The sequence below is a fragment of the Thamnophis sirtalis genome, unplaced genomic scaffold (assembly GCF_051295495.1).
Source record: "Thamnophis sirtalis isolate CommonGarterSnake01/CBP01778 unplaced genomic scaffold, rThaSir2_p1.2 scaffold_11, whole genome shotgun sequence".
Taxonomy (NCBI): domain Eukaryota; kingdom Metazoa; phylum Chordata; class Lepidosauria; order Squamata; family Natricidae; genus Thamnophis; species Thamnophis sirtalis.
The window spans coordinates 61,561,186-61,574,537 of record NW_028261391.1 but is presented as its reverse complement, the minus strand read 5'-3'; the positions used below and the strand labels follow the sequence as shown (position 1 = coordinate 61,574,537).

The following is a 13,352-nucleotide window of genomic DNA, read 5'->3' as shown; positions in this document are numbered from 1 at the left end:
CCCCAAGGATATTTTATTAGCATGGATGTATTGCTTATATTTATTTACTACCAAAGCAGTCTCTGTTTTAATGATACATAAAGATACAAGCATCTTGAGAATTTTGGATTATTGGCAAATATGCATCACTACCAACTAAAGCAAAGGTTTTTATCCTATGGCTATTTTTAGGATTATAAAAATGTTCATATACAGATGTTGTGATAGTCAAGAATCATCTAGTAATAAATAAAAGAAAATGTAAAATTTATTCTAATCATATAACAATGATTATCCAGCATTGAAAATCTATCATCTTCCTTACTTAAACAGAGACCACTGATTCTATCACAGTTTTTTTAATATATGCCAGTTCTCATAAGTACCACTGTATTAATCAGTGAATGCTAGATTATATCCATAATTTAATTAGAAGAAGTATGACATTTTAGTTTGTATATTGCATTTTGCTGCTACTCATTTTCAAAACACCACCAAATAGCAATTTTCTTTATTAGAAGAGATGATGGTGGGATATCATTCACAAAGGCAAAAGAGAAAGTATTAAACATGGGTAAACATCAAGTCTATGTCTTAAATAAAAATGTGCTGGAAGACTAGTCATATGGCATACTAGTGATATACAGTGCAGACTTTTCTGTACTAAAATCAGGAATGTGTTGCTTATGTGTGAAAACTTTCCAAAACTCTATGGGAAACCCAAGGAAGAAAAACACTTATGTGGGAACAAGTTAAGAAACTACCTGTACACATTGAAAGAATGTGTGTAGTGATTTGCCTGGCATACCACTATCATAGAGCTACCACAGATCTTTGCTATCTTTTTGAAATGTGTGAGAAGATCATGTATGCATTGTGTATGTGTGTTTGTGTGTCTGTGTGCTTGGTGTTCACGGAATTCCTGTGCGTGCTTAGAATCCTTGCTTTGAAAGGGTCCCTTCTTATGTTGAGAAATTCTCTTGTCTCTATCTTTTTCTAATGTATCCTGAATGTTCAATTTATATAACCACTCATTCAATCCAATTGAATTGTATGTAGCAGTTGACCAGGCTGAGCCCGAGTGAGGGGGTCAAACATGTCATCAGTCTTGAGCCCCTTCATTGCCACAAGAGATCGAAGTCCAGTCATCTTGAATTCTGTAGATAAGTTTATTCTTATCTGCTGCCAATTTGCTTTGATTGTTAGTAGTTCAGATTCTTGCAGACAACTTTAGCATATAGTAAACCTATATTCATTTGAACTTCCTAGAATCCTGATTTCCTGACCTTGACATTGTATGTGGCCAAGAGGTTTTGCTAGGAGCCAGTCATTCTATGATGTCCATGCTTTCATGGCATATTGAAAATCATCCGAATATCTATGGTAACATCAAAGAAATAACAGCAAACATACTTTGTCCCCCTTTTTAAACAAACCATATCTAATTAGTGTTGATTTGTTTCATGTTGGTCATTATAATTTGTTGTCATGTTACCATGTTATCAAGTGCTCTTAATGCTTGATGATAGCTAAGTAAACCTACATATGGGAACGTTATGCAGAAAACCTGACACTTCTTGTATTGTAGCATGTGAGCATGAAATATACTGTAGTCTAAAAGTTATTATTTTGTCAGATGATTGGAGTTATTTACTGTTAGATGAATATTTGGAAAAGCTTAATAATTTGCATGCTAAAGGTTTGTGTTTACTTTCAGCCAGTGGTGGGTTTCAAAAATTGTTCGAACCTACTCTGTGGGTGTGGCCTCCTTTGTGGGAGTGGTTTGCTGCCCATGTGACCGGATGGGAGTGGCTTGCCGCCCATGTGACCGGATATGAAGATGTCGACGACACTTGTCAGAACCACCTTAAATTACCTCACACACAGCACTGGCATGCATAAGAATAGGATGTAAACTTGTTTTTTAAAAGGCATCTTTGGTTTGCGTTAAAACAACTTCAACACACGCAATGTTCTGATTGCACCACAAACGCAGTAGTCATCCTTACCTTTCACAGAGGCACTGAGTTTTATACATATGAGCATGATAGTGTAGAATAATCATATCCAAGGACCAGTGGTGGGTTTCAAAAAAATTTGGAACCTCTTCTGTAGGTGTGGCCTGCTTTCCAGGTCCACTGGTGGAACCTCTTCTAACCGGTTTGATAGATTTGATGAACCGGTTCTACCGAATAGGTGCGAACTGGTAGGAACCCACCTCTGCTTTCAGCCATGCACACCCAGTGTTTCATTTATGTAAATATTTCTGTGATTAATACAGTTTTGAACTCCAAATTAGATCAGCTGTAATATTTCAGTTGCATTGGTATATGGAACTTAAAGTTAAGACTGTATCAAACTTAATACAAAGATTGGGGAGGGTATCCTTAAGATATGGGGAAATCCCCCCTCCTCTTTCTTTATTTTTCTTCTTTATTTGAGGGCAAGAAGTAAGGTCACTAAAACAATCAAATCCTGATGTGGGTAAATGAAACATGAGGCCTGCTGACTTTCTAAGAACACTTCAAATAATGTTCTCCAAGGTTTCATTTTTGTACTGTAGACAATTGTAATATTTTTTGGGGAAGGTGGAATTCTGTTAAAGAAGTGTCAGGCTTGTTGTTTTTCTAACCAAAGAAGGATAATAGTTATGAAATTGTATCTTATTTATAAAAGATGGGAAATTTTATACATTATTTCCACCGCTGTAAAAATAGTAATGTATATCTTACACCTCAATTTCCACTCTGTTTTTATACCATCTACTTCTACAGCTGATGAAGCAGAACATTAGAAAGGTAAAACATGAATCATAAGTGTGAAATTTGGAAGGATGCCGTTTTATTTCTGGTATTTGTTCCAAGCCAACAGTGGAAGTAGATCTGGGAGGTCTTCTCGTGTATCATTTCATGCAGGAATCGTCCGATTTGACTCCTGTTTTGAACCTAAAGGGAGTTCTTATTTAGCAACTGCCAATTTAGAGACTCTTCACAGTCATTACAATGATGAAAAAAGTAACTTTATGACTTGCATTTATGATCCTTGCAGGCCTGAAGTAAAATCCTAAGCACAGCCAGAGTTAGTAGTGACCGTTTTGCTTATTGATCAAATGTCAGCCTCAATTATAATTGCTAAAGGATTGTTTCCTGACTGGTTTCTGGTTTGATCCCTCATCCTTAAATGGTTTTGATTTTCTCTACCCCCCCCCCCCCATTGTATTCTACAGATATTATTAAAACTACTTGGTGATTAGGACAGCATGTTGATAGGCAGGATATACATGTTTAAAATACATTAAGAAAGGCAGAAACGTTGCAAAGAAGAATGAAATGTTTTGTGCAGCATCTTTTAATGCTTCCTTAGTCCTTTCTCTAAACAAATTCAGTCTGTCTTGGAAGCCAACAGATACAAAACACATTATTACATTACGTACGAAACAGCAGGATCTGTTCTTGTTTTCCATTCCCTACTCCTGCCTTCTTTCCCGAGATTTCACACTCAATGCTTATGGGCTTTAGGATTTGCCTTTGAATCCTTGAGGGCAAGAACTGAGCTTAATTTTTAATAGAGATTCTTTCAAGTATCAGTGCCCGGCATGAAATTCTGCTTCCACGGAGTTAAGACCTAAACACAATTCCACATATAGCTGTGAAATCATTTAAAAACAAGCTTTGCAAGGGGCACAAGTTAAAGAAGACAGCTGCTTTGTACTGCAGTGTTATTGCTGTATCAGCAAATATATTCCCGGGAGGCATTTGTGACGGGGCCGCCATATGAAAGATTTCATTGTTTGGCAGCGCCGTTGCTTGCTATTTAAATGCGGTATTCTACTTTTGAGGAACCCCACCAAAGATTGTACGACATTTGGCATTTGGACACTATTTAATTTTTCTGTTAAATACTTGTACCATTAATAACTTAAATACTTTAATTTTTATAGAGTGCCACAATCAGAGTTTTAGAAAAACTAGGAAGGAATCTTTTATTGTGAGTAAGAATGTTACAATTTCATCTTTATATTATGAGGTGTACCTCTTAGTCCAAAGTTTTAAGGATAATTGTTTCCATAAAAAAAATCCCTGGTAAATTTACATACATACATACATACATATAAATATAAATATAAATATAAATATAAATATAAATATAAATATAAATATAAATATAAATATAAATATAAATATAAATATAAATATAAATATAAATATAAATATAAATATAAATATAAATATAAATATAAATATAAATATAAATATAAATATAAATATAAATATAAATATAAATATAAATATAAATATATATAAATAAAGTCTCCCTTTATTTATTTATTAGCACAAATAAAAAAACATTATATATATATATATATATATATATATATATATATATATATATATATATATATATATATATATATATATATACATACATACATACATACATACATACATACATACAAACACACACACACACACACATACACACACACACACACGCACACTAGCAGTTAGCTTCCTCCCATAATTGGGGCTTACCAGGGGTTGTAAAAATCTAATAGATACCTTTCACCCTGGCTTCGCTGATAACGGATAAGAGCCTGTGGCCTAATGGCTAAGATGTCTGCCTAGTATGTAATATAGCCCAGGTTCAAATCCCAGTAAGGGTAAATCCCAGTAAGGGTATGGCTAGCTGACGAGAGCTAAATAGCTTGAAATAGATCTATACTAGTCTCCCTTTATTTATTTATCAGCACAAATAAATTATATATATATATATATATATATATATATATATATATATATATATATATATATATATATATATATATATATATATATATATATATATATATATATATATATATATATATATATATTCTGCTGAGTATTTAGAGAATTAAATATAAATGGAATTATTTCCTTTCCAATGAACAAGAATGTCCTCATGTTGTTTTGACTATAGATGACAACAATTGAGCCCCAAATTTTTGTTGCTAAGCAAGGAAAGAAGCAAGGAAAGAAAGAAAAGGAAAAAGAAAGAAAGAAAGAAAGAAAGAAAGAAAGAAAGAAAGAAAGAAAGAGAGAGAGAGAGAGAGAGAGAGAGAGAAAGAAAGAATTTTAGATTCAAAAGAGCCAGTTTGGTGTTGCCCCAAAAAAGTTTCTTGGAAGAAAACCAACGTAGATCATGTTGTGACACTAGATGGGTGTGAATAATCTATTCCTTTTACTCTGGGTACCAAGACTTTGTAGCTCCAAACCACAGAATGATGTCATGTGTTTTGAGATTTGCAAAACCATATGTTGGCCTGATAATACCACAAAGAAGTAATAATAATAATATTTGTTTTTCATAATAATAGCAGTCGGCTGTGAACTTAGAAGATTGTATTGTACAGTAAGTTAGGGCATGTAATGACTTTTGTGCAGCTGTCTTGGGAAAGCAGTTTAAGATTCTTAGAAAAGATTTTTCTAAACTGACATCGTTTAAATCGTAAAAAATGAATTCTTATTTTTGAGCATTTTGATCCTTGTTACATTTTGTCTATGTGCGTCTGTGTGTGTGTGTGTGTGTTTATAAAATATTTTGATACATTTTGCAGCAGTTTTAACTGTTAAACTCAACTTTAAGTCAATTTTATGCTTGTAATATTTACATTCTAATTTGTAATTAATATTGATAGAACATTTTTCTCCATGTTCAATAATCCGAATGATCTAAATATAAACTTAAGAAATAAATAAAATAATGGAATGTTAATAATCTCCAATTAATATTTATAAACATCACTGTATTGAAATGATGTATCAAGGATTATAACTAAAAAATAACAAGAAATAGAAAAAAGAAAAGGTTTCCATAAAATGATGTCTTCTAGATCTGAAACTGAAACATGCAAAATTCTATGAGAATTATTCCAGATTGAATAAAGCTATCATGGACTATACAGATAATTTTGTTTTACTATGATAGATTTGAAATGATACTATACTTGTCTACTCTATACTCAGCAGTAATGTTGATTACCATTAAGTGATTACCATCTTATTTAGCTTAGAACTATTAACATATTAACATTAATCTTCCTTCCTTCCTTCCTTCCTTCCTTCCTTCCTTCCTTCCTTCCTTCCTTCCTTCCTTCCATCCATCCATCCATCCATCCATCCATCCATCCATCCATCCATCCATCATTTTGCATGTTGTATTGATGCATTTATCTCAATGTCTGCATTGATTTCAAATGTAGAATATAAGTTAAATACTACTTAATGCATATTAAAATCTTCAATTTTTATTTAATAAGTGGTAAATACATCATCTCACTGGTAAAGGGCATTAAATCAAGTCTCGGTCACTTAAAAAGTGGTAATTGATGAATTTTGCTATAAAACTTTGCTCTATATTTCCTTGTGAAATTTCTCTCTTTGCTCCTTTAAGGATAATGTTTCAATAGTCGTCCAGCTGTAATTTTTAAAATCTTCTTGAAAGTATAGCTTTTGCTCTGTTTGGTTGTGATATTAAGCCAGCCAAAAGTTGTCTCATGTTCACCCACACTTATTTAGGCGACATTGATTAATTCTGCATCTTTATATGCTTATATTCTGTCTTTTGTATCTCTCCCCCACCCATCCCTCTCTTGATAGAACGATCACCACACAGGCCTATCCTCCAAGCTGGTTTACCAGCCAATACCTCTGCAGTTGTTGGGAGTGATGCTGAGTTTGTCTGCAAAGTTTATAGTGATGCCCAGCCTCATATCCAATGGATAAAACACGTAGAAAAGAATGGAAGCAAATATGGACCAGATGGACTACCACATTTGGAAGTTTTAAAGGTAAGTTTACTATTGTTATCATTATTGTACATTTTTGAGACAATAAGTGATTATTTTACAAATGTTATTGTGAAATGGAACTAAGGGATCAAATTCATTTGAATAAACTAGAACTTTTTTCATTTTTTCTGTGCGAAAATGAGCTGGCACTCACGGGAGTTACTGTCCGATGTCATCAGGTCTATTAGAATAGAATACTGTCTATTGTTGGCAGAAACAAAAGCAAACATTTGTTTGGCAATTTGTTCTCTACACAACACTCTTTTTCAACCTCAGCAACTTTAAGACGTATGGACAGACACATTGGCTAGGGACTTTTGGAAGTTGAAAGTCCACACAACTTAAAGTTGTCGAGGTTGAGAAACACTGCTCTAGAAATCCTTTTATTTACTAGCAAAATGATTCATTTTTCAGATTTCATGATTTATTAAGAGAATTGTCATATACTTTTCTTAATATTACTTACGATGGATTATTATTTTTTGCAAAGAATATACAAATAAATAAAGAAAACTATGCTCTGCTTTTAATATTCAAGCCTAGGGGAACACCAAGTGGCCTTCTGAAATGGTTATATTTGATGCCAAAGAATGTTGGCTGTGCTGGTTTTACTGAATGTCAGTGATGCTGAAGTGTCAATTTTTCACCACCTTGTTATGAAATTTCTACTGGGCAATGAACTTTCAAGTTGGCAGCCACTGATTTCCTTACAAAATATTGTTCTGCTATGAAATAATAAGAGCCCGGAATCTAAGGAGTTGGCACCACTCAACAGTTGGTCTACTCAGGAGTTTTTCCATTCTATTCTTGTTTTTTTTTAAAAAATAAAATAAAATAACTATATTATTTATCTACTCATATGCTATTTGAAGACATCTTCAGTATTTTGGTGGCGGGACCATGGTGGTGTCTACATTTGGGGTAGCAGTTACATTGTTATCCTGTGTTATTGGTCTATTCTAGCATTCGGGGATAAATAGTTCCAATGCTGAAGTGCTGAAACTGTACAATGTGACAGAGGAGGATGCTGGAGAATATATTTGTAAGGTCTCCAATTATATAGGGGAGGCCAACCAGTCTGCCTGGCTTGTGGTTCAGCCAGATAAAGGTAAAAAAATGTCTGTTCAAGAAAGGTGGATGTAGAAGCTGGAAAAAGTGGTGCTTTGGGATTCTTCAGGCAACTTCTAGGATAACTCTATGACCTTGGTGCATTTATAATCCTGTCTTGAAGATGCAACTGGTTTCCCTCCAGTAGCCATGGAAAAATTCCCACAAACAGTATACATGTCTTTTTAATTAGCTGCTTCTGTATTTTTCTTTCAAGCATTCAAATATATTTGTCTATATATCTTTCTCAGTATACTCTGAACGACTTTAACCTCTGACTTTCCCTTGGTTTCATTCTTCACTTTATATCTAGCACACCCCAATATTTACAGAGTCCATATGTCCTTTATTTTAAAGGGACAGAACTTTGTTTCAGGAAGCAGCCCTTCAGATTTCTTTCATTATTTATTTTCTTGGTTTTGCTCTTGGAATTTTTCTTTGTAAAGCAACATTATAAACACAAACCTATTTTATCCTCATGAATCTCTTACATATTTCCCATTTTTTCAGGTTTGTCCTTTCTCTTTTCTAAGAATATGTAGTGACCAGTGGTGGGTTTGTTGGAACCTACTCTGTGGGTGTTGCCTCCTTTGTGGGAGTGGCTTGCCACCCATGTGACCAGATGGGAGTGGCTTGCCGCCCATGTGACCAGATATGAAATTATGAATTAGTATTTAGGTCGGTCCAAGTAGCTATTCAGAAACTCTGGCATTGAAACATGCAAGTCTTAAAGCTGTCAAGTTACAAGATCCTTGCCAGTGGTGGGTTTCAAAATTTTTTGGAACCTCTCCTGTAGGAGTGGCCTGCTTTCCGGGTCCACTGGTGGAACCTCTTTTAACCAGTTCGGTAGATTTGACGAAACGGTTCTACCGAATAGGTGCGAACTGGTAGGAACCCACCTCTGGTGGTGACTATAGCTATACCATTAGTCACAACTAGTATTTGGGATAAACTTAAGAAAAGTAATCTTGTGGGTAGCATATTCTGGACTTTTTCTCCGTGGTATCAGACCAAATCTGAATTCCTGTAGATTCAGTTCAAAATAAACTATTTTCCTGGAAATCTAGTGCTGACTATATTCTTTATTATCACATTATTTAAATACTTGAGCTGCACAAAGCTATATATTATCATGTGGCTCTTGTTAATAAAGTGACAGTCTTGGTAGCTTATGTAAAAGCATTCTGCTCTGATGGTCAATGAACATGAATCCTCTATTGTTAATTCCATTGATTGTGTAAACAATAGAACAGTAAAGCTACCATGTAGATTGTTTTAGAACATTGTTTAATTTGAGATTCTTTATTTTGCCCTTTGAACAATCCTATTGTTTACCTTGAAATGTGGAACAATAGAGTAGATTTAGTATGAAAAATGGCCTTGTATCTCACTGTACTTGGTGTCCATACCAATAAGATCATTTTAGGGAGCACTGATCTGTACATGTTTACTATAATAGTGTCAAGTTTTTCTGACCTGCTCCCGACAGAAACAGAAACCCTGAAAAATAGTGGATGTAGTGTAGGCACACCAAACAATCTTAGATTGACTTCTCATCTCTATTTGACACATAGTTGTTCTGTTTTCTGTTATCTACTACCATAACATTTCATGATTTTGCCTGAGAGGTCTTTTTAAAAATAAGTCTTTAACCTCTATCAAAATTATAATGAACATACTTCCTTTTTTATCTCTTAGTTTTCAACTCTTCCATCTATGTCTCTGATATTCCTCTTTAATTTGAAGGAGAATCTTTTTTAAAAAAAAGATTTTTCTTTTGTGGATTTTACGTTTCTGTGTCATTTTTAAAAACTCAAAACAGTTTGTGGTCGGATTTTTCCATGTTTGTTTGACTGCATGCATATTTAGGTGGTGAGTATAGGTTTTGGTGAAGGGTATTCATGATTTATTCCTCTCTTAAGGTGCGCTGGGATCTGTTGGTAATTGCCTTTTGGTTGAGGATTTGTGGATGGGATCTCCCCCACGGCGGTGAAATTTTGCTTCCCCGGAAGTGCCAAGTTCCCGTGGTCCCATTTCCCATCCACAACAATTTCCTAAAATGTCTAGCTTTTCTCTTGCCTTCATTTTTCTCCTAGGCTGCCGGTGTAAACACCACGGACAAAGAAATTGAGGTTCTCTATATACGGAATGTAACTTTTGAGGATGCTGGGGAATATACATGCTTGGCGGGTAATTCTATTGGGATATCCTTTCATTCTGCATGGTTGACCGTCCTGCCAGGTATATACTGCTATCTTCCATGGTTTCCTGCTTCATTGTTGATTGCTACTAAATAACATGGCTTCTGTCTCAATAAGGGCTTTTCAAAGACTGTCCAAAATTATAGACTGGGATGGTTTTGGAATTCATTTGAATATTTCGAACCGTTTTACCCAAGTTCCCATTAAAAAAAAGGAAGAACTTTAAAAAATCATGAACTTTTCCAGTTTATGTTTCTCTGGGAAGGTTAGACTTTAAAAGCAAATCAGAGGGGGAATTTGAGGGAGCGCTTTTGAAAAGCTATTAATGCCAACAAATTGGGATATATGTCCATGAGAACTTGCTGAGGGAATACAGAAGCGGTGTTTCTATAACTTTACAATCAATTTGGTGTACTCTTTAATTGCTGCATGCTCCAGGCAAACGGGCTACTACTGGTAGTCCTCAACTTAAGCCCAAAATTTATGTTGTTAAGTGAATTTGTTCCATTTTATGACTTTTCTTAAGTTAAGTGAATAATTGCAGTTGTTAAATTAGAAACATGGTTGTTAAGTAAATCTGGGTTCTCCGTTGACTTTGTCAGAAGGTCATAAAATGACTCCTTAACACTGCAACCGTCATAAATATGAGTCAGTTGTCAAACATCTGAATATAAATGACATGACCATTGGGATACTGCAGTGGTCATAAGTGTGGAAAAAGTCTATCTTTTCAGTGCCATTGAATGGCCACTAAATGAACTGTTGTAAGTCGAGGACTATCTATAATTTGCTTGTTTGCAAAATGTGTCTTGTCTTGCTTGCGATGCTGCTGCTTCTGTTTTGAGCAGAAGTGCACCGTAATTCGCTTTTCTAGCTGAAAATGTCAATTAGAAAATAGTGGACATCTAGATGAATAAAAACTGCTTGCTTTGTAACCCTTTAACCTATTTCCATACGTTGTTATTGTTAGAGAAATGTACATTAAGTTGTTGAAAGTTGCAGTTAATAATTTGCCTCTCTGTGTGTTTGTGTCTTTCTGTTTAAAGTTTTATATAAAGATTCCTGCATGTATGTATTGCTAAAGCATATAGTTTATACTTGTGCTGTACATGGCTGTAGATTTTTCTCAAGGTTTTTCTTTCCTGTTAATGTAAGAAAACCCACATTACTATATTTTTAACTTATTACCTTTTGAAGCTCCAAGCTGCATCCATCAATAAACAGGTGGTTATGATTTAAATGGCTGTTGCTTCTGTTTACTAATTTACTTCCCTATTTACAATTGCTAAAGCACAACTTAATCAATTTATGTGAAGGAGTATTAACATCACATGATATGGAAGATTAGCTTTTATACTGACCAACTATACTTGTTGAATTACTACTGTTTTAATACTGAAATAAAACGATTAGGTACACATAACATAAACTGATATTCCTAATAGTGCATTTTTCACAGAAGCAAATAAAAAGTGAGGGAAAAAAAAGATATCCAAAAAGTTATAAACCCAAAAGTCACTGCAGGCTAGGATACTGTTTGTCATAATTATTTTAATCTTGCATAATTTATTTTAATCACATGGATGTCAGCAAATCATTACACTACCCAAAACAATTGGATATAAAATTGGCCATCCCCTAGAAGTGTGGCTATATCGCTGGGAATATTTAAAGTTTGCTATTCAACACATCTCAAATATACCTGTTTGGAAAATGTTGATCTGCAAAATAAACATGGGTAGATGGTAACTATAAACTAGAATTGTAATTGTCCAGTGCCACTTTACGACTAGATCTAATATGAGCAAAATATCCCCTTGATAAGCTTACTTATATACCGTACTTGCCTACCTAGATATGTGAGTGTATTTATGCTGAAGCTAATTTGTATCTAGGCATAATTCAAAGATTGAGTTATGGAAGGAAGTGCTAAAATCATTTTTTTGAAATTGTCAATCATTACAAATATAAAAGCTTTAAACTTCCTGCATTTGTTACTAGGGCAAATATATCCAACTAATTAGGCTACCATTTTCAAGGTATAGTCTTATCATTATTCAGGTAGGACAGTAGATAGTTCTTGTAATAATTATAGAAAATAGAAGCCTTGGGGAGAAAAGTTACGTTTTTTAAAAAAAAGTAATTATTAAAAATAATTTGTTTCCTGTTGGCCTTAAAAAGACCTATTTCATGAGTTGCTCTGCCAAAATGTTTGGATATAAGAGTTTTAGGTGCTCTTAACATCCTCTGAAAGGTGGCTCAGTGGCTAAGATACTGAACTTGTCGATCAGAAAGGTCAGCAGTTCGGTGGTTCGAATCCCTAGCACTGCGTAACAGAGTGCGCTCCCGTTACTTGTCCCAGCTTCTGCCAACCTAGCAATTCGAAAGCATGTAAAATTGCAAGTAAAAGAATAGGGACAACTTTTGGTGGAAAGGTAACAGCATTCTGTGCGCCTTCAGTGTTTAATCATGCCGGCCACATGATCAAGGAGACATCTTTGGACAGTGCTGGCTCTTCGGCTTTGAAACGGAGATGAGCATCGCCCCCTAGAGTCGGGAACCACTAGCACATAAGTGCGAGGGGAACCTTACCTTTACCTTAACATCCTCTTAAATGTCATTAAAGTGAATAACATTGCTCTAAGACATTGGATGGCAATGCTTTAATAGCTATAGTTTTCGAAGGATCTAAAACGTACATCTCGGTTCCTTCTGACGTTAAATGCCCTGATCCTATGCTTATCTCTTAGAAATATATATCACCTTGTTCACTGGACTTACTCCCATATGAGATAGATAGGAAGATAAAATTGATGAATGTTTGGTATTTAACAAAATTTGGCAGTATTCATGAATGAGAAAACCTAATTGAAAATACTTGATGTATTTAGTTCCTGCCAACTTCAGTAGAAGTACAGAAGTCCAAGGTAGCTGATGACTAATCTTTGTTATGCTTTGTTCTCTCATAAGCCTTGCTTTTCCACTAGCTTTCAGTTCTTGTTTGGCTTTCCTTGTATGTTCAGGTGGCCCACAGAGTTAACTACAACGTTCCTTAAAATTATTTTACTAAACCTGTCATTTGCTGCAGGCCAAGTTCTGGGAGTTTGGGATAAATGTTGATTCATCTGGAATGAATTATGTGCCTGTTTTCCTATCTAAAGAACCTTGGCTTTAAAAAAAAGAAAAATAGAGTAAGAAGAAAAAGGTGATCACTCGCATAATTCCAATAATATGTA

The 13,352-nt window shown here is 34.5% G+C and overlaps 1 protein-coding gene across 5 annotated transcripts in view; it reads left to right on the top strand.

Annotated features, from left to right (window-relative positions):
* FGFR2 (fibroblast growth factor receptor 2) overlaps positions 1 to 13,352 on the top strand; it is a 136,847-nt gene that overhangs the window by 87,814 nt on the left and 35,681 nt on the right. For 3 of the 5 annotated variants that reach the window (XM_087725912.1, XM_087725911.1, XM_087725909.1), the window contains 2 exons: positions 6,618 to 6,808; positions 10,012 to 10,156. In XM_087725912.1, the coding sequence (XP_087582038.1) occupies positions 6,618 to 6,808; positions 10,012 to 10,156 (336 nt within the window). Of the gene's footprint in view, positions 1 to 6,617; positions 6,809 to 7,771; positions 7,917 to 10,011; positions 10,157 to 13,352 lie in introns of all 5 variants that reach the window. The other 2 variants (XM_087725910.1, XM_087725908.1) reach the window with 1 other exon arrangement.